Genomic DNA, 21,535 nt, shown 5'->3' on the forward strand with positions numbered 1-21,535 from the left:
GACCCTCTGCTACCCCATGGACTGTAGTTCACCAGGCTATTCTGTCCATGGGATTTCCCAGGCAAGAATACCAGAGTGGGTTGCCATTTCCTTCTCTAGGGGATCTTCCTAACGCATGGATCGAACCTGCATCTCCTGCATTGGCAGGAGGATTCTTTACCACTTGTGCTACCAGATAAGCCCATAACCTATGTTATTTTTCTCCCCAAATGTTTACACCTTCACATCACCCTTCAGTGCAAGAGCTTTGGCCATTGATTTGTTCATTTTGCCACTTTGAGGAAGTGTTTGCTACCCAGGCAAAATTCATTTAATATTTACTTTCAACATGCAACTGTGATTTCTAATGAGACATTTTCTCCAAGTCGATTCTACCATAGACACTGGAGTTTGGGGCTGATGAGACGTTAGGAGAATAAGCAACACCTTGCTTTTACCTGCATCTCTGATGAAAGTGAAATGTGCTCTCATCCCACAGGAAGTGTTCCTTTTCACATGAAATCCTCCAAGATGATGAGCTCCAATCCCGAGGAAGACCCTTTGGACACGTTTCTCCAGTACATTGAGGATATGGGGATGAAGGCCTATGATGGCTTGGTTATTCAGAATGCATCAGACATTGCTCGAGAGAACGATCGCTTGAGAAACGAGACAAACCTGGCCTACTTGAAAGAGAAGAATGAAAAACGCCGAAGACAGGAAGAAGCAATAAAACGGTAAGTATAAACAAAAGTGTCCTGAGTATTGTTCACTCCAGGGAGTCTGTGAGTCCTGCGAAGACTGTGATGTTGTCACCTGCTCAAGAAGGGGTTTGCCAAAGTTAGACTTGAAAAGACAAAGTGAAAATGTCTCCTCAACTGTAACAGAAAACAACCCACCTTAAGGACAGGACCCTTGCCTTAGTTAACAAAAGTTGTTTACTTCTGTGTTATGATTATGGAGGCACAGATAGGATGAGGAAAAAATTCAGTTTCAAGTAAAAGTTCATACTGAACGATCTCCTGATAAAAGCTTAAGGGAACACACACTTATTTAATGTTTAATGAAAAATCCTCATCTTTAAAGGTCTTTGTATCATCCTTATCTTATAACAGAGTTCATCTTTCTATGAAAAGACTTGTCAATGATTAGACTTTTGTGAGTTTCTGAAGTGGAAGCTTCAGTGTGCGGTCTCTATGCAGAGTTCTGTGGCTATGACATCTCTTACCTGGTACCAAGTGCCCCAGGTTTGTTCAAATGAAATGACTTTTGTGCTTCAAAATCTACCTGCTACATGCAAATGAGCCTCAATTGCAGCCTCCAAACTGAGGCTACATTTTCCAGTGTATTGAGATCAAAAGAAGGATACACAACTTTTGATTTTTCCAAAAAAATGTTCAGCATTTTCTGAGTGTATATATTGTAAGGGTACAAGTAGAAATGTGTGTTTGATGGAATCCTATTTATTCAATGAAGTACATTTATTAAGGGCAAAGAGACAGAATTCAGGAAATTAATCCATCAATTGCCTGGATAACTGAATGGTAATAGTAAGCTGTCTTGATAGTTGGTGGATTTTTCATCTAATCTGAAATTAATCCTTTTGCTTACTCTCTGTGAACACTATAATATGAAGGAAAAGAAAATATTCTTTTAAGGTGGACTATTCATTCTTATGAGCTTCCCTGGTGGCTCAGGTGGTAAAGAATCTGCCTTCAGTGCAAGAAACTGGGTTCAATCCCTGGGTCAGGAAAATCCCATGGCGAAGGAAATGTCTACCCATTTCATTACTCTTGCCTGGAGAATTCCAGGGACAGAGGAGCCTGGCAGGCTACAGTCCATCGTGTCACAAAGAGTTGGACATGACTGAGTCACACACACACACCCACACACACACACACACACACATTCATTCTTATAAAGAAGCAAAGTAAGGATGCACTACTCCAGTCATTTAATGATTGATGAGGAAGAAGAGGGAGAGAAACAGGGAGAGAGATTTGGAATCAAACATATAGAAAGAACTTTTATAGAGGATCATTGTGAAAGAGTGCAATCTTTTTCTCTTTTTCTCTGGACTATTAAAATGGAAATCCATTCTATTACTAAATATACAAATATTTATAAAATTGCTTCATAAACATGTTAATAATTGCATATGATTTTTGTAAGATGTTATTTATTTCTACCCAGTTTTAGTTCAGAGAAGGCAATGGCACCCCACTCCAGTGCTCTTGCCTGGAAAATCCCATGGACAGAGGAGCCTGGTAGGCTGCAGTCCATGGAGTTGCTAAGAGTCAGACACGACTGAGGACTTCACTTTCACTTTTCACTTTTCACTTTCATGCATTGGAGAAGGAAATGGCAACCCACTCCAGTGTTCTTGCCTGGAGAATCCCAGGGACGGGGGAGCCTAGTGGGCTGCCGTCTATGGGTTTGCACAGAGTCAGACACTACTGAGGTGACTCAGTAGCAGCAGCAACAGTTTTAGTTGACATCACAGGCTCCTTTCTTACAATAAATTTTTTTCTGCAAAGTACCTCTGATTTGCATATACCTCTGTATATGCAAAGTACATATACAAACTTCTATATGTATATGAACATTTTAAATTATTTCTGTGAGTTTAACATTTCTGAAACTCAAAAAAGAAAACTCATGATTTTTAAAATAACTTCATATATAAAATCTAAAGTTTTCCAATTTTGCCATTAAAACTCATAAATTCATTATTTTCTCTAAGCATAGGGACAGAATTATTTGCTTAATTGTTCTATTAGACTACACAGAGCACCCACAGTGTGCTTATCACTGTACTATTAGATTCTGTGTTTCATCAACAACCTTCAGAAAGTTTCTATCTAAAGATCTAAGACAGCGAAAATGACTCATTCTTAGGTGGTAAAGTGTTCAAAGAGGCATAATTCCAAGAAGTCTATAGTTCAGGGAACAGGGACAGGAATTTAGGTAAGTGACTGTGCAGTTCTTAGAACAGAATCTTAAGCCAAATTATTGCTCAATAATTACTGGGTCGAAAAGTTCGTATGGGTTTTTCCATAATGTCTTATGGAAGAAACCTGAATGCAGTTTTTGGGCCATCCCAATAACTTGCTGCCAAATATATTCATTGATTGGTAAAATATTTATTGGAATTTTACTGAATGCCAGGAAATGTTCTAGGCTTTTATGTGCACGTGCTAAATCACTTCAGTCATTTCTGACTCTTTGTGACTCCATCGACTGAAGCCCACCAGACTCCTCTGTCTATGGGATTCTCCAGGCAAAAATACTGGAGTGGGTTGCCGTGACTTTCTCCAGGGGGTCTTCCCAACCCAGTGATCGAACCTGCATCTCTTACGTCTCCTGAATTGACAGGCAGATTCTTTACTACAGGTGCCACCTGGGAAGCCCTAAGCTTTTGTGAAATGTCAATAAACAGAACAAAGTTCCTGGTTATAAAAGACTACATTCTGAAAGGAGGGTAAAGGAGAGGCAACATGAAAGATATGTTTAAATAAATGTATACGACAGGTGGTAACAGTTTTTCACACTGTAAAACAAGCCAAGATGAGGAAGATAAGAATAGACTCCAGGGAAGAACTCTGAGATCCTGCAACATCTGAGCAGGAGTATGAGACATTGGGAGCCTGTTGCTGGAGAAATGAACCACATATGGCTATCTATGGGAAGAGGATTCTGGGCAGAGAAAACAGTTTGGTGTGTTCCAAGGGTAAGGTGTCCTGTTGTGACCGAGCAAATACTGAGGTTGGGGGACAAGTTCAGACTGGTAGTGGACCATCAGGTAATACAAAGCCTTATAAACACTTACGTTTTACTCTGATGGAAGAAAGACTACAGATTTTTGAGCATAGGTATGATGTGCTCTAACTGATCATCCCACAGTGATTACTATGGTTTCCATGGGTTGAATAGATGGATGGGGTATACCTGGATGCAGGGAATTCAGAGAGAAAGTTTTGCAGTGATTCATGTGAGAGATGGTGGTAGTTTGGAGTAGGGTGATACTGGCAGAGGTGGTATAAAATACTAAGATTATGGGCTCCATTAGAACTTTCTAACTGATGAGATGTAGAAATAGAATAAAAGAAAGGAACTGAAGATGATTCTCAAGTGTGTTTTGCTGGTGTTCTGGGTTCTGTTGCTATGTGTTGGTTTTATCTGAGACAACTAGAAGAATGATGCTTACACTTAATGAAATGCTGAAGATTTGAAGACAAGTTTAGGTTGAATGGTGGAGGAATGGGAGTTCAGCTTTCATCGCCAATGTTGGGAGTCCTTTTAGATATTCAAATGGAGAATTCTGGGTGGGCAATTGGATCCAGGATTCATGGTAGAGATCAAAGTTGGGGATGTTAATATGAGAGTCATAGATATTGCAGTCAAGAGTCTAGTTAAGAAGCCCTAGGACCTAAAATTAGATAGAAAGAATAAAAGCAACCAGGACAGTTCCTTGGGGCATATATTTGCTTACATAACAGGAACAGTAGAAGAATCCAGTAAGAAGAGGTAGTGAGATAAGAGAACCACCAAAGTGGGTGTTGCATCAGAGTGAAACTACAAAAGGGATTAAAGAACAGAGATTTTACTGGTGCGTCAAATATATTGAAGCCTGAGGATTGAACAATGCTTTTTACCACATTGGTGTTGACAAGAAAAGTTTTGCTGGCAGTCTGGGGACAAAACCCAGTGGTGTTATGTTCATGAGAGGATAGAAAAAGAGGAATTGAAACAAGGAAGAAAATGTGTGCGTGTTAATCGCTCAGCCATGTCCAATTTTGTAACCCCATGAACTGTAGTCCTCCAGGTTCCTCTGTCCATGGGATTCTCCAAGCAAGAATACTGGAGTGGCTGACCCAGGGATCGAAGCCAGGTCGCCCACACTTAAGGAAGAAAATAATAGAAAATTATTGTAGGGATTTTTGAGGTTAAATAAAATTCACACATATGGAGAGTAGTTGAAGGAGGAAGAGAAGTTTATGGTGTTCTGTTTTCCTGTTTTTTTTTTTTCCTTTAAGAAGAGAGAAAGCTAGTTTCTTTGAAATGCTGATATAAATGATTACAATAGAAAGGGAAATGTTAATGACTTGGGAGAGGGAAGGAAAAATTACTGTGATTATGTCCTTGAGTAGGTGGGAAGGGATGGGATCTCAAGTGTTTCAGATTGGAGCACAGACTGCTCAGCCGCAATGTATGGGTCACGGAACGATGAATGAACGGATGACTACTCCTGCGTGAAGCAGCCCCAAACCTGGCTCCTCACGCACCATTTTATTATTGTACCGTAGCCGTCACACGTGCTAGGAATAGGAAGATGTAGTATGTCCCTTGCTATTAGTAACTCTTATCTACTCTCTCCTACACTCTTTCATCAAATATTTTCTGGAGTTCAAACTTAAAATGTAAATATTTTTGGAAGGAGCAAAACACTAGTAGAATCTCCTAAATTTGGAAACCTTTCAGATGACGTTCTTTTTTCATTTGTTTTGTTTTCTGTTGGAGTACAGTTGATTTACAATGTTTCAGGTCCTCAGCAAACTGATTAAGATATATATGCATGCATTCTAAGCTGGTTCAGTCGTGTCTGACCCTTTGAGACCCCGTGGACTGCAGCCTGCTAGGCTCCTCTGTCAGTGGGATTCTCCAGGCAAGAATACTGGAGTGGGTTGTGAGAGCGTGAGAAGGCGTGCAAGGGTGTGCGAGGATCTTCCTGACCCAGGGATCGAAACTGCATCTCTCTTATGTCTCCTGCATTGGCAGGAAAGTTCTTTATCACTAGTGCCCCCTTATATACCTATATTAGGGGTATAATATAATATAATATATATATATATAATATTTATATATTACATATATATATAATATTCAGATTCTTTTCTATTTTAGCTTATCACAAGATATTGAGTGTATAGTGATATACTGTGATATACAGGAGGTCCTTGTTGTTTATCTATTTTATATATAATAGTGTATGCATTTTAATCCCAAACTCCTAATCCGAAATCTCCTCCTTTCCCCTTTGATAAGTATGTTTGTTTTCTACGTATGTGAGTTTATTTCTGTTTTGTAAATGAAGTTCATTGGTATCACTTTTTATATTCCATATATAAGCAATGTCATATAATATCTGTCTTTTTCTGTCTGATTTTCTTAGTATGATAGTCTCTAGGTCCATCCATATTGCTCAGATGGCTTTGTTTTATAAAAGCAGGGCTCATGAGAGTGTGCAGGAGATCTGGCTTCAATCCCTGGGTCGGGAAGATCCCCTGGGGAAGGAAAACCCACTCCAGTATTCTTGCCTGGAGAATTCCATAGACAGAGGAGCCTGGTGGGCTACAGTGCAGGGGGTTGCAAAGAGTTGGACACGACTGAGGGACTAACACACACACATGTGCAGTGTGAGGACATACATAGAAGTTTCTGGATAATGCAAAGGGAGGAACTAGAGAATCAAGAAAGGAGCCAGAAAAGTCATGACTGGGCAGGAGGAGGAGGTTCAAGGCCTCCTTGTCTTTGGGATGGGGTTCTCAAATTATTCCATCTCAGTATCTACTGAAATGTTCAAATTCAATTTATATTGTTTGTATGGGGACCAGTGTTCTGGGATTCTGACAATTAAAGGATATAATAAAATTTAAATATTATATAGAATATTCTCATAGTACGTTTTTAGAGTTGCTTTAACTTTGTTAATAGGAAGTTCATTTGTGTGTGTGTGTGTGTGTGTGTGTGTTCTATTTTTTATTTTATTTTATTTTTAAACTTTACAATATTGTATTGGTTTTGCCATATATCAACATGAATCCGCCACAGGTTTACACGTGTTCCCCATCCTGAACCCTCCTCCCTCCTCCCTCCCTGTACCATCCCTCTGGGTCGTCCCAGTGCACCAGCCCCAATCGTATCGTGCATCCAGTATCGTGCATCGAACCTGGACTGGCGACTCGTTTCATATATGATATTATACATGTTTCAATGCCATTTTCCCAAATCATCCCACCCTCTCCCTCTCCCACAGAGTCCAAAAGACTGTTCTACATGTCAGTGTCTCTTTTGCTGTCTCGTATACAGGGTTATTGTTACCATCTTTCTAAATTCCATATATATGCGTTAGTATACTATATTGGTGTTTTTCTTTCTGACTGACTTCACTCTGTATAATAGGCTCCAGTTTCATCCACCTCATTAGAACTGATTCAAATGTATTCTTTTTAATGACTGAGTCTACAAGCAATAAATGCTGGAGAGGGTGTGGAGAAAAGGGAACCCTCTTACACTGTTGGTGGGAATGCAAACTAGTACAGCCACTATGGAGAACAGTGTGGAGATTCCTTTAAAAACTGGAAATAGAACTGCCTTATGACCCAGGAAGTTCATTTTTAAAATTTTTGAAAGCTCCTTAGCAAGATTCTGGTCACACAGGCATTTTGAGGTTGCAGAGATGGTGACCAAGGCAGAATGTCCATATCTAAATTTCACACATATTTAATACTTTTAACATGCAATTTATGTCATTGCATATAAGATTCAATGTGATATTAATGAACAGTCTAATCAATTAAAATTCTTTGTCATATCTGCTGAATGCTCACTTTAATATATACTATGATTTAATGTAAATGCTGAAAATCTAAAGATGAGGCATGTTTGACCTTGAAAAGGCATTGATGATAATTCTCTGTGAAATATGCCAGTTGCAATTTCAGAAATGTGCAGACTGCCAGGGATTGCTTAAAAAATGGAAATAGGATTTCATGTGATTGACCTTCTAGATCACATATGTGCTGAAATGCCTTTTGTGTTGAAGCTGGGAAGCTTAAAACACTGAGCTCTTAGGAAAAAATCTCCTCATCACATTCTCAGTGTTCCAAGTCACTTGGGCTTTCTGAGCCCAATTACTTATTTTTAAACTAAGTTGAGCCCATTTTTTGCTACTAACTTCCTTATATTTTCACTTCCATTTCCCAAATGGGATTTCACTGAAAAGTCTTATTGGATAGAAAATTTTAAATAAATAAAAAGTGATACTCAGTACTTAATAGCTCCAAATAACATTTGGTGGGAAAGAGAGAGAAAGACTCAAAAGGTGAAAACCTAATGAATAATGAAAAAAATATTTCAGTAGCTCATTATTTCTGCTATGTTAAAATCCTGATGGTTTTCTGCAGGCATTGTTAAATGAGATTTATTTTTTATTAAAAAAAAACTATCAGAAAACAAACATGCACAACCTATCATTTCAAACTAGTGAGATCACCTGAGATAGGTTAGAAAACCCTAGTTTGTTACACATGTAACACATGAAGAGAGGTGTTTAAGACACAAGGATAATAGATATATTGAACCATTGACACACATAGGCACTAGTTAGTAAGGGGAGGCAACTGACAAATGAGAACAGGCTGGTTACAGACAACATGTAAGGCAGTACTTATGTGTACCTATTAATATAAGATCTCCTTTGAAGATTCACTCTTTACCAGTAACATCAAGAAGAGCAATAAAAAGATCATTTGGTAAACCCAGTGATGCATGCTTAGGCTTGAGGCTCCTCTCTTCATGTGAATTTTTTCTATCTGGATTCTGAAATTCATTCTTGCATTGTCTCATTTTACTATTAGTAAAATGATTAGTATTTTGAAAACAATATAAGACATATCCTTTATTTTAAAAAAGCTACTGGAAAATGTGTTCCCAGTACATATCTTTCTAAGTACGTTTTCTATTAAAGAAAGGGGTCGAATATTTTGTTCTAATAAAACAAATGCTACATTAGTGAAATTCCCCCTAACATTGCAAGTCTGGAAGACAGCTCTCGATTTTAGCAAAGTGGTTCTGACACCAAGGACTACTTAGGCTGATTAGGAATGTCTCTATTCCCTATGGATGCCCTCAAGGGATCTATATGAGGTTATATTTCCTCTTTAAAAGTGACAGACAGTAACAGAATTAGATTAGTTACAGCTCCTTTAAAAAGATACATGCAATTGTATATTAAGATATATACTTGGAAGCCATTTATATTTGAAGATTTCAGTATCTCTGTTAGTCAAAAAAAACAAAGGGCCAGGAAGGTTCATCCTTTAGACAATTGAGAAAAAATAACTAAAAATAAAATTAAAGAAAATATTTGCTTCCTATTTATTAAAGCATGTCTACTTAGAAAGCAAATGACTGTGATACCAAAATTTAGAATTGGTTGCTATTTGAAATGATTACCCAAAGACATAATTACATTGAGAGCTCTTATTAGAGAAATGTTAGCAGTTACATAAATCCTCTTTAGATTGTTATGGCTTCTGGAATCATACTCGTGATTTGAGGCAGAAGACTTTATGGAAATAGGGAGCATTTACTGAAGAGCATTTGAGTGAAAGAAATATCCCTTCAGTGCAATGTGAATAGTCAGTCACGGATAGGTAATCTTATTAGATCTGACTTAATTGCAGGTATGTGGAAAAATGAAATGCCCCGTTTATGCATGAAAATGGATGTTCACTTTGTCAGGTGAAGTGGGGACAGTTAAATGAACCAGAATGCAAAAACACGACCAGCTCAACTTTTAGGAATACTCTACTGCTAGCCTTAGAAATGACTGTACAGCCAGCTCTAGCTCCAGTGCTTAGAGCATAGGAAACAAAGCCCCAAAGCCTTCAGCCATATTCGTCTATCTAGAACAAAACCCAAATCTGCAGCGTGTCAGGGTCGTGCTGGAATGAATCAGCTGATCTGATCTGATGTGAATTTCTGACCTAATTTTGCTGTAGGACTCAGGGCTTAGGCAGAGAAAACAAGGTTAATGTGTTGATAAGGGGGTGAGATTAAACAGCGGACAGTATCTTAATAACCCTTTCTAATTTCAGCTTCCTCTTGTGTTTGTGATTAATTCCAATCACTTTTCTATGAATCATTTCAGAGGACCACAAGCTGCTTTATTTTTTTTTAATTGTTGTTAAAATTGTGCATCCAGATTTCTTTATTCAAAGTTTAAACAAGATATCTAGACATTGGAGTAATTCTTATCATAATACAAATTCATGTGGATATTTTAAATTCATAGGACCCTACCATTAGAAGAGAGAATTCAGTAATTTGCCTTGTCCATCCCTCACTGCTCTTTATTGAGCCAGAAGCCAAATCTACAAGGGTGATCCTAAATAAATTGATTTATTAAAAATGTTCTATATTTCCAGTGCTGGAAGGGAAAGTTAATATTAATGAGCATGTATCTAAGGACACCACTTATGCTCATTAATATTAACTTTCCCCATTTAGCCTAAGGACTAAATTTGTCCATTTTGGTTGTTGTACCAGTTCACTTTATAAGTCAGAACGGTGTCTGACTGCTGGCCTCCTGTTTTCAGTAAGGGTCGTCACAGTCCTAAGAGGATTTATACTAACATCAGTATTCATCTTTTACAATTCATATTGCATCCATATTTGTAATAGAGGTGACTGTAGGTTTTTCACTCTGTCACCTGTGGGGGCACTTAGAGGTCCCATTAAGAGGGACCTTTAATGGCTCAGGTTAAGGTAAGACTTTATTCTTATGTACCTTTTGGAGAGTATTTATCCCTCTGGTTGTTGCAACTTTAATTACATCTGGGACCTAGTGTTGACTTCACGTTTTAGGAAGCTCAGTGTCTGTTCTGTATCTGAAATAAATAGACAGATGTTGGCAAGAGGAGGGGCTTTTTAGAACACAATCCCATGTGCGACTGTCAGTCAGCCTGAGAATTAAGCTCTTATGCGGAGGATACCACGGCAAAGAATGGACCTTTCAAATATCCATACCTACGGCTACCTGAATCATTGAAAAGAAACCCATTGGAAAGTATAAGGTAATCTTTTTTTTTTCAAAAGCAGTGTTAAATATTTAGAGATGGTTATAGATTAATGGGGCAATAGTTTTTAGTTTAAGGCTGTTTCTTTATACTCTTCAGGCTATCAGAGGATATTCTCAATCTTTAAGTAAACATAGCCTTTGGAAAAGGTTCAAAAATCCAGACAAGGAAAAGAAATTATTATGGAGCTAGGGTATGAGTCAGGGGACTTTCATAACTACTAAAAATGCAATATAGCTTAGAGAACATGTCTAATGTAACAAATGAAACAGCTAGAGCATAGGCTGAGCATGCTAATAAAATAGATCCAAGGCTTCTGTCCAACTTTGACATAGCCTGAAAGAAAACATCTTCATTATAAATGTATGGGTCACCTTGAAATTAACTTTAATCATGCACTGATAGAAGGAAAATCAAGCTCCTCTCCCAAAATGAATCTCTGCTTGAAACACATGCCTCTGGAGAAAAGTTATTCTGAATAACAGTCATATTTGGAAGTACAGGACAGAATATTCATAGCCATGCTACAATATGAATATAACTAGCCTGCCAGGAAGCAGAGGGAACAATATTTTTTAAGAAAATCACTTTCATTAAGAGGCACAAGGAAGCTGTTTTAAAGATAAAAACACCAGCATTTAAAATCCATTATTTTAATTAGTAAATTGCATTTTAGTCTCTGATTTGGGACTAAGTATACCACTCAGCATATCCTGATGTTTGAATAAAAAATGAAGTGGCTCAGCAGTGAAGAAGAGCTTTACCAAGAAGACTTGATAATTTTCTATCAGGGTGGCATTTATATGTGCTGTGCAGTATTTTGTTTCTATATAAAGTTTTTCATTAAGCATTTACTGAATGTCTATCACAACTCAGGTATAGTTCTAGGTGCTTGGGATAAAGCAGTGAACAAAGAGTTTAAAAAAAAAAAAAAAAGCTTGTCCTCGTAGGATTTACAATCTGGTGTGTTGGGTAAGGGAGGCAGACAGTAAACAAGTGGAGAGTAAGTTCAAATTTGATGAGTGATGTGGAAAAAATGAAATAAGGACATGGAAGCCAAGGATGTGGATGAAGAGAGCAGTGGTACATAGATGGTCAGGAAAAGGCTCACTATGGATGTCACGCTATGGATGTCACTGACCACGAAGGTCACTGTCACTCAGTGGAGATGAGAGGAGGATTTGCTGCAGGGTTTGGGAAGAAAGAATGCCATAATCTGACTCCCAAGTAGAGAGGAGGATCATTCTGGCTGCTCTGTGGGGCAGGAGCATCAGTTGGGAGGCCGTAAAAACCATCCCGAGGAGGACAGAGGGTGGCGTGGACCAGAGCAGCAGCACTGGACAGGGGGAAGAAGTGGTGGGATTGGAGGTGAACTTTGAGGGTAGAGTTGGTGAAATTTGGCGACGTCGACTGGCTGTGGGGTGTAAAAGCAAGATAAAGGATGACATTCCCATTAGCTGGCATAGTGAAGACAGCAGAAAAGGGGTTTTGGTGAGAAAGGTTTGGGGCATATTGAGATTTCTCAGGCTTTTAATCGTTTGTTGGTATGTATGAGAATTTCTTATTTCCTTTTTGATATTTTGTGGGTACGGGATTGAAAAATTGCATAGAAATTTGAAATACTTTTATAAAACTCAAAGTTGTACACACACATATTTAAGAAAGATTTGAAGAAAGATTTTTTTTTTTTAGTGTTTATTCAGCAAAGGGCAAGTGTGTAGATTAACCAGAACAAATAAATAATTGCCTGAAGGTTTCTGCCTTTGTGCAGATTTAGTGGAGTAAGTGATCTCGATTCTAAGAGCTACGTGAGCCACACTCTCGGACGCTTTCCAGTTAAGACAGAAAGAACCACCCTCATCCTGTAATCTTAGAAGCAAGATGAAAGGCAGGTGTAGACAGGCAGAATACTTGACATTGTTAAAAAGTAAAAATGCTCTAACAATGGGTAGCTTCGGCTATGTTTATTTACGGCCTTTTTGCGATGATGGAGACATAGATAAGTAGTTAACTGATGGACCTTTTCCATCAGTTACATGGGACCTTTTCCCTGTCCTGAGGTACTTCAATAAACCAGGGTTATCATCCTGTTGTAAGATGTAGATTCAGAGTAAAGTTGTGTGTGTGTTGGCGGACAGGAAGTAACGTTGTGTGTGTTGGGCTACAGGAGAGGATAACTAAGTAGTGGGAAAATCCTGGTGCCCGGACAGAAGGTAGAATTGGTTTCTTCTACTTTCTAACTAAGGTGAGACCCATAAAGGGGTCCTTAATCCTTAAAGTGACATTAACTCACTTGTTAATTAGAAATAATAATATGCCCTTTCTTGTATTAAGAGAAATAAAGGTACAACTCACATGGAACAACCAGTGGAGTAATCGATGCATCATAACTGTTTAGAATTGGTAGCTGCCATTATTGTTAGCATTATTATTATCATCACTATTATTGCTTTCACAGTCAACATTATGACCTTCATCTTCATCATATAATATAGCTACATTAATAATGACATACTGCACCAACTAAAAAAAAAATCTGTATCCATTTAGGTAGAAGGCAACACAAGGAAAGGAATTGGACTGTTTGCTTTAAGTGATTGCAAATGACACGTACACCCAGCCTCAAATGTGAATTTCTTCCTTTTGTTTCATCTTCTCTATGTACACATATTTTTGCTTCTTCTCCTAAAATAGTTAAAATTATATGAGGGCTGAAAGATTTTAGCACCTAAATTGATTCAAAAGGATACACTAATTAGTAGTTTTAGTCTTAATTATTAAACTGGTTTTCAAGAGCAGAGAAATTGCCTCTTGTGTGTAGTAAGTTTTGAAATGTTTGTCATATAAGATTGTATCAAACTCAGTCCATTCACTGATGATCTGTTTCCTATAGGAATAGTAAATAAGCTAGCATAGTATGTGATATTTGAAATGTAAATCATTAATGAATTTCCAGATCTTTACAGGGAACTACCCTGAAAGTTTTCCCTCTTGGCATATGAGCTGCTAAATTTTTACTTTTTTCATGGAAATGCATACTTTCTGTGAAGAAACTGCTTATAACACTTGGGCTAAAACTAAACAGAGAAAGGAATAATGACTCATGAAGATAAAATAACAACTTAACGTCTACAAGAGATACAAGCTAAAATATTTTTTAAAAAATACTTTATTATTTGATTTCTCTTCTGGAGAGCAACATGTTTTCAACATGGCAGTGTAAATACTGCTAAAAGATTTCAGCTTCCTATTATTTTGAGACTTACTTGGGAGACTAATCACATGAAAGCCTCTACCTGCCCTTCACACCAGGAAAGAACTCTTCTTCCTTTTAAACCCCTTGATGCAGTAATTGTAACTCTGACCTACCCAGCTCTTTTTTAAAGAGAACCAGAATTGCATGCAGACACTTGAGCCTTTGAGAATTTTCCTAGAGGGATTCTTAACCTCCTAGGGTGCTTGTTTTTAGATTGTTGCACCCTGGTGGCTCAGACGGTAAAGAATCCACCAGCTATGCAAAAGACCTGGGTTCGACCCCTGGGTTGGGAAGACCCCCTGGAGGAGGGCATGGCAACCCACTCCAGTAAAGAATCCCATGGACACAGGAGCCTGATGGGCTACAGTCCATGGGGTTGCAAAGAATCAGACATGACTGAGCAAAGCACACACACACATATAATTTAAACAAACTTTAAAAATACTCTGAAGCCAGTTACAATACACAATTGAAACAGTATTTGTTTTGGAGATAAATGACAAAACAGGACTAGATATCATTTGTTGAGCAAGTTATTTTATAGATCATTTTTAAGGAAACATTGTTCTTTCAGCAGCTGGCATTTTATTTTGTTTAGGGAGAGATGGCATTTTGTGATTTACACACAAAAAAAGAAAACAGTAATGGAGAATTTTTTTGAAAAGACAATGGGGAGACATGCTTGTAGCGATGAGAGGATGAACAGACTCTTTTCTCAAGAGAACGGGGATGACTTCCTTTTTTACCCTCCTCCCCTACCATGTATGAAATTATATGGTAGGGAATGTTTGATCACAGTGAGACTAGAATCTGAAATAATTTACTTTTCTGTTATCTTTAAAGCATTTTAGAAAAAACTCACTATAATTGATAAACATTATTCCCTTCTGCCTTCTGGCCTCTGGATAATGAAGCAAAAGGTTAAGAGGTGGATAGTTTATGACTTTTCTCACGGTTTTTACAGAGTTCTTTTTGAAGGCAAAAAACCTCAGAAAATTCCAACTCTCAGCAGATCAGTACAAATAACATCTTTTTAGAAAGAAATGCCATGTACTTTGCAACTCTTGTTAGCACAGACACATTCATTTCTAGAAATCAGTTCTTTCAAATACCAAATTTCACTTCGATTATGTCTTTTTGATAGAGTTTTATTTTTATTTTTCCTTAATGTCTTTTTAGGATTTTAATTGCTTTCCTTAGTTCCGGTGTTTTATAATACACTTCAATTCCAATCTGGTGTGTAATGTGTGTATGTGTGTGTGTGGGTGTTTGTGTGCTTTGTTCAGTTTGTGCACAATTATTTTTAAAAAGCCTGGGTATTTCAAATAAAAATAGAGGAGAGAAATACATTTTCAAAACATGGTACATGGTTCAACAGATTAAATGGAATAAAGAGCGATGGGGGAGGGGGATAGAAAATGACTGCCTAGTAAAAGGCTTTTTAGCAAATCATACTGAATCTCATTAATAAAGAATACGTCCCCTAGAACCGTACAATCAATCTGCCATGTGCATTAGTGATGTCTAGCCCAATTCAGGTAGATAAATTGTTCCCTAAGTGTTGGTCGCCTGCCACTCAAATCACAATACCCGATAATACATGCCATGCTGAATTTCCCCTGACTCATGATGAATTTTTTCACAGGTTAGACTGGGCTAAACAGGTGAAAGAGAAGAACGATGTGTGTCTGTATGAACACCACCAGCAGCAGCCAAAACAACAGATAACTGGACAGCGAAATAAGAGAATAGGACACTGAACCAATCTACCAAAAATAAACTGACAGGGAGGAATCCAACCAAACACATCGCCAAAAGTGTCAGCTAAAAATACAGCCAGAAAAGTGTGCAGTCAATACAGAGCTTGCAAAGCCAGATGAGAGCATTACTGTAGTGTAAAGAGATCCATCATGGAAAAACAGGCATAAGACAAGGAAGATAAAAGGGAAGAGGAAGCACAGTACCTAGAGACTTCCATGGATGTTTTTCAATGAATACTTTAATTACAGCATCTAGTCTGGTTTCTACCCATGAACAATTCTATTTACTGATGAATACCATAACTAACCTACTTCCCCATAGCTAGCTGTCAGAGCGTTCATTATTATAAACAGATACTTTTAAAACATCTTTTTAAATTTTATATGGGGATATAGTTCATTTACAGTGTTGTATTAATTTCAAGTAGCAAAGTGATTCAGTTATATAGATACATATATCTATCCTTTTTCACCTTCTTTCCCCATATAGGTTATTATAGAATATTGAATAGAGTTCCCTGTGCTATACAGTAGGACTTTGCTGATTATCTGTTTTACACATGGTAGTGTGTCTATCAAACAGATACTTTTTAAAGACATGGTATAATATGTCTTTGTGAGACTCTGGTTTGAATTGATAACATGTAATTTTTCTGAAGAAGTCCATCGGTTTTACATACAACCTGCAAACAAAAGCATCCGCTTTCCCACCTATAGTGGAAGGGAAAGTCTTCTATCACTCCTTACAAGATTAAAAAATCTCTAAGGAGACATTGTGCATGTAAGAGAGCATTTTGAAATGAGGTGGGAACACTAAGCCTGTGCTGTCCCATGATTGCATTAAAGTGGAAGAATGAAAGATTAGGCTGGTATTGGGTTTAAGAAGAATGCTGCTTGTGGATTTGTCATTAATGCTGTGACTCTATCTGTCCAAGCCTTTCCATTTCAATGTGACTTAGAATTCTAAAAGGAAGTCAGCTTAAAGGTGTCAACACAATCCCCTGTGTAACTTGCCTTCAGCAAAGAACCTCTATCTTTAATTTAACACAGTTGGCAATCTTGGTTTGAGACAGACTGTGATTTAGTTAACATGAAAACAGGATCACCTCTGTCACCCCCGGGTTGAATGAGGAGCTCAGCCCAGGCTTGATGGCATGTATGAACTATTGTAGAAATGATAACCTGCGAACAAAATGAAATGGGCTCAATGAACATGTGAAAGAATGGATGAAGCCACCCTCTTGTGGCTTGATCTCTTCTAAAGATGTGCTTTAATAATGGGTGCGTGTTATGTTACCTCAGTCACATAGATAAAACTCATCTTAATGAACCAGCTCAGAATAATCAATCTGATGCAACAAAAATCATCTCCACGTGCCAACGAGCAGCTCTTGTTAGGTCCTGATAAAGTGAAAGTCTTAGTTGCTTAGTCATGTCTGATTCTTTGCAAACCCATGGACTGTAGCCAGGCTCCTCTGTCCTTGGGATTCTCCAGGTAAGAATACTGGAGTAGGTAGCCATTCCCTTCTCCAGGGGATCTTCCCAACCCAGGGACTGAATCCAGATCTCCTGCACTGAGGGTGAATTCTTTACTGAGTCACCTTGTTCTATTAGATCCTGATAATGATGCAGCATATCCTGGGAGTCAAGAATTAGCATGTAATGGAAACACTTTCAACTCCTGGAGTAGTCAGTTTAGTTAATAAAAATCTTATCTTTTAACTACATGGATCATGAAGGTCAGGGAAGCCTGGTGTGCTGCAGTCCATGGGGTCACAAACAGTCGGACATGACAGAGCAACTGAACAACAAGAAAATCTTCACCTTAGAAAATTTTCTAAAAAAGATAATTTATTTTCTTCATTCATGATCCATGTAGTTAAAAGATAATATTTTTATTGATTTGGAGACATTTTATGCCTCACGTGGACCATGTAATTCCCAAGATACTTGATGAAATGCAATTTCATATATTTAAGATCAGACCTGAAAATCAAATTTTCATTATTTTTTTTATATTTGTGTCTCAACTTTGGAAGAAAAAAAGCATTTCCCTTACTCCTTCTAAATTCAATCAGATAGATTTTTAAAAATGAATGAAGAAAATGTTACTTTATATTCAAAATAAAGTATATTCATAGTGGGACAGTGAATTAAAGTTTCATCAAGTTATTTTTTTCTCAGGTACAAGGATGTCAAATTCATCAAAAGCCCCACTTGCATACTTTCTATATATGATCTCCAGCCTCAGTTTCTGTTATTTAGCCCTAATTATCATCTCTAAGCGGAGAAGGCAATGGCACCCCACTCCAATACTCTTGCCTGGAAAATCCCATGGCCGGAGGAGCCTGGTAGGCTGCAGTCCATGCTAAAGGTCGGACACGACTGAGCGACTTCACTTTCACTTTTCACTTTCATGCATTGGAGAAGGAAATGGCAACCCACTCCAGTGTTCTTGCCTGGAGAATCCCAGGGATGGGGAAGCCTGGTGGGCTGCCGTCTATGGGGTTGAACAGAGTCGGACACGACTGAAGTGACTTAGCAGCATCATCTCTAAGCAAAGCAAATAGCCACATAAATAATACAACTCCCACATATAAACTGTATGGAGAATCCTTTATTGTCCGTGGCTTATATGTCCTCCTAAAATCGAAGCATCAAATGGAAATAAATTAGATAAAAAATAAGGAGAAAAATGAAACTCCCCAAGAGATCAGGGTAATCTTAGCCCGGTCACTAAAATGCCAGACTATGTTTCTTTCTTCTCTAGTCTCTGAGTTTATAAGTAAGTTTGCAAAATACTTGTCACGAATGGTCATTAAAAGAGTCCTTGTAGTTTTGCAAAATAAGCCAAAAATAATTTGAAGTTATTTCCATCAGACTCAAAGTTGTATGCCTAAACTGGCACTTAATCACTACGGTAAAGTTGTTTTTCTAGAAACCAAATTTTTAGCAACCTCGACATTAGACATTGATTTTTTTAAGGGATAGAGCTTTAATAAAAAGGAGACAGAAACATGTCAGGTGCCTGGCAAGTGTGTGTCTTTGGAGTGACCATGTCCTTTCCCACTGTGGAGTCAATCAGACGCAGCTCTGACACGGCTATAAGACAAGGAAGTTCGTGTATTCATGCAAAAGGTCACCTATATGGCTTTTTTCAAACTAGTTAACTTGGCATATCAGAATTTCTATTTTTATTTTCATTTTCTGTGTGGGCGTGTGTGTTTGAGTCATTGATGTTTTGATGGATTATACACAAAGCATTTCTCACCAGGAATTTATCCAACAAGTCAAGGCACTTTGGTTATTAAATTGAGGTCTCATGTTAGAGGCCATTAAGCAAATTATTCAGTGCACTCTGCTTTAGCAGGCAAGGGCACAGGTACAGTACTTTATAACTGGTTAATTTCCTGCGGCAATTAAATTCTTGACACACACTTGGAGTGAGAAACAATGGAAAAGGGAAAATTAAAGATGGCTTTCTATTGTCAAGTTTCTGTTGGAAAATGGGCCTTTGAAAAGAGGTTGATCTAATACATTTAAGGATTCACATCTTTTGTCCTATGGCAGATTAGAAAGTTCCAGTGGTTTACAAGCAGAGATAAATGTTTGGGGCTTTAGATTTATTTTATTTTTAGATTTTATACAAGCAGTAAGAGTTTCATTCTAATAGATTTTAACAGCTACTGTAGCAAACTAGAAAAATACTTTTTAATAGTGAAATTGGACTAATTCAATATACATGTTATATAAATGTCTAATTTTCAGTTTGATGGTGGATTAAGAGACAAGGAAACTATTAGTATGTGTGGAGTGTGTGAGAAAACATTAATGTTTAAATTCAAGTTTAAATTCATTATAGTGGGAAAATCCAAATGAAGAAAAATGAGGTAGCTTTTCAGACATAAATTCTTAATAATTGAAATCAAAATAAAATAATTGAAATCAATAAAATTTTAGTTTTGAGATAAAATTATGTCAAAATAAAATTAGTTTCATGTTATAGCTATCTCTTTTTTCTTTTCTTTTTTTACTTCTTCAGTATTTTCATCTGAACCCATAGTATAGTACAGCAGGTGGTTTACAGCATCAGATTTCTTTTCAGGCTGTACTTTTGTTCCTAACTCCTTCTGGATGTGTGATCATGTGCGAAGTACTCAAACTCTCTGGGCTGCAGATTTTTCTATGAAAAAGTGGTGATGATAATAGCATCTACAACTCATGTTGTTATAAGAAACCAATGACATCAGGCATGCAGAGGGCTTAAAACAGGACTTGTAACACTAAATGAACATTAGCTCTTATAAATGAAATGTTCCCAGCATGAAGACAGGGCCTTGGCTTCACTTTACTGTATCTTCAACATCTGGAAAAGTATATGCTTAATAAATATATTTGAATGATTTATTGAATATTAATTTGTATTAGGAGATCTTATTCATGACTTAGCAGCAGCAGCAGCAGCGTTCATAAGTTAATAGGAAGTTAGTGATATGGTGTGATTTGAGGGGAGGCTAATGCAACGTGAGTCTGAGTGAACTCTGGGAGTTGGTGATGGACAGGGAGGCCTGGCGTGCTGCGATTCATGGGGTCGAAAAGAGTCGCACACGATTGAGTGACTGAACTGAACTGAACTTGAATGTAACTCTCAGCATCTGTGAAAATCTCTTTTTCAATATAACCAGTGCTACACAACATAGCACTTGAGAGTCCCTTGGACTGCAAGGAGATCAAACTAGTCAATTCTAAAGGAAATCAATCCTGAATATTCACTGGAAGGACAGAAGCTGAAGCTCCAATACTTTGGCCACCTGATGTGAAGAGTCAACTCATTAGAAAAGACCCTGATGCTGGGAAAGATTGAAGGCAGGAGGAGAAGGGGATGACAGAGGACAAGATGGTTGGATGGCATCACCGACTCAATGGGTCTAAGTTTGAGCAAGCTCTGGAAGATGTTGAAGGACAAGGAAGCCTGTGTACTGCAGTCCATGGGGTTGCAAAGAGTCAGACAAGACTGAGTGACTGAACAACAACAGCAAATATAACCAAGGCTTTTCTGATGGCTCAGATGGTAACAAATCTGCCTGCAATGCAGGAGACCCAGGTTTGATCCCTGGACTGAGAAGATCCTCTGGAGAGGAAATGGCTACTCACTCCAGTGTTTTTGCTTAGAGAATCCCATGGAGAGAGGAACCTGGTTGGCTACAGTCCATGGGGTCACAATGAGTCAGATAATGAATTGAGCAATTAATACACAGACACACATATACATCTCAAAAGTATAAGATTATTGTTTTGGCTTGCATTGATTCAGTCTTTATATTGTGAATGAAGAGACAACATATTAGTAAAATTATATCCGTTCAGTCAGTTCATTCTCTCAGTAGTGTCTGACTCTTTGTGACCCCATGAACCGCAGCACGCCAGGCCTCCTGTCCATCACCAATTCCCAGAGTCCACCCAAACAAATATCCATCGAGTCAGTGATGCCATCCAACCATCTCATCCTCTGTCATCCCCTTCTCCTCCTGCCCTCAATCTTTTCCAGCATCAGGGTCTTGTCCAATGAGTCAGCTCTTCCCATCAGGTGACCAAAGTATTGAAGTTTCAGCTTCAACATTAGTTCTTCCAATGAACACCCAGGACTGATCTCCTTTAGGATGTACTGGTTGGATCTC

General features: G+C 38.0%; 1 protein-coding gene across 1 annotated transcript in view; it reads left to right on the top strand.

Annotated features, from left to right (window-relative positions):
* The window catches only part of NYAP2 (neuronal tyrosine-phosphorylated phosphoinositide-3-kinase adaptor 2), a 321,945-nt gene that overhangs the window by 9,124 nt on the left and 291,286 nt on the right, over positions 1 to 21,535 (top strand). Inside the window, exon 2 of the mRNA XM_070773227.1 lies at positions 479 to 716. Within this exon, the coding sequence (XP_070629328.1) occupies positions 496 to 716 (221 nt within the window). The 5' untranslated portion in view covers positions 479 to 495. The remainder of the gene's footprint in view (positions 1 to 478; positions 717 to 21,535) is intronic.

Source organism: Bos indicus, chromosome 2 (genome assembly GCF_029378745.1).
Source record: "Bos indicus isolate NIAB-ARS_2022 breed Sahiwal x Tharparkar chromosome 2, NIAB-ARS_B.indTharparkar_mat_pri_1.0, whole genome shotgun sequence".
NCBI classification, from domain to species: domain Eukaryota; kingdom Metazoa; phylum Chordata; class Mammalia; order Artiodactyla; family Bovidae; genus Bos; species Bos indicus.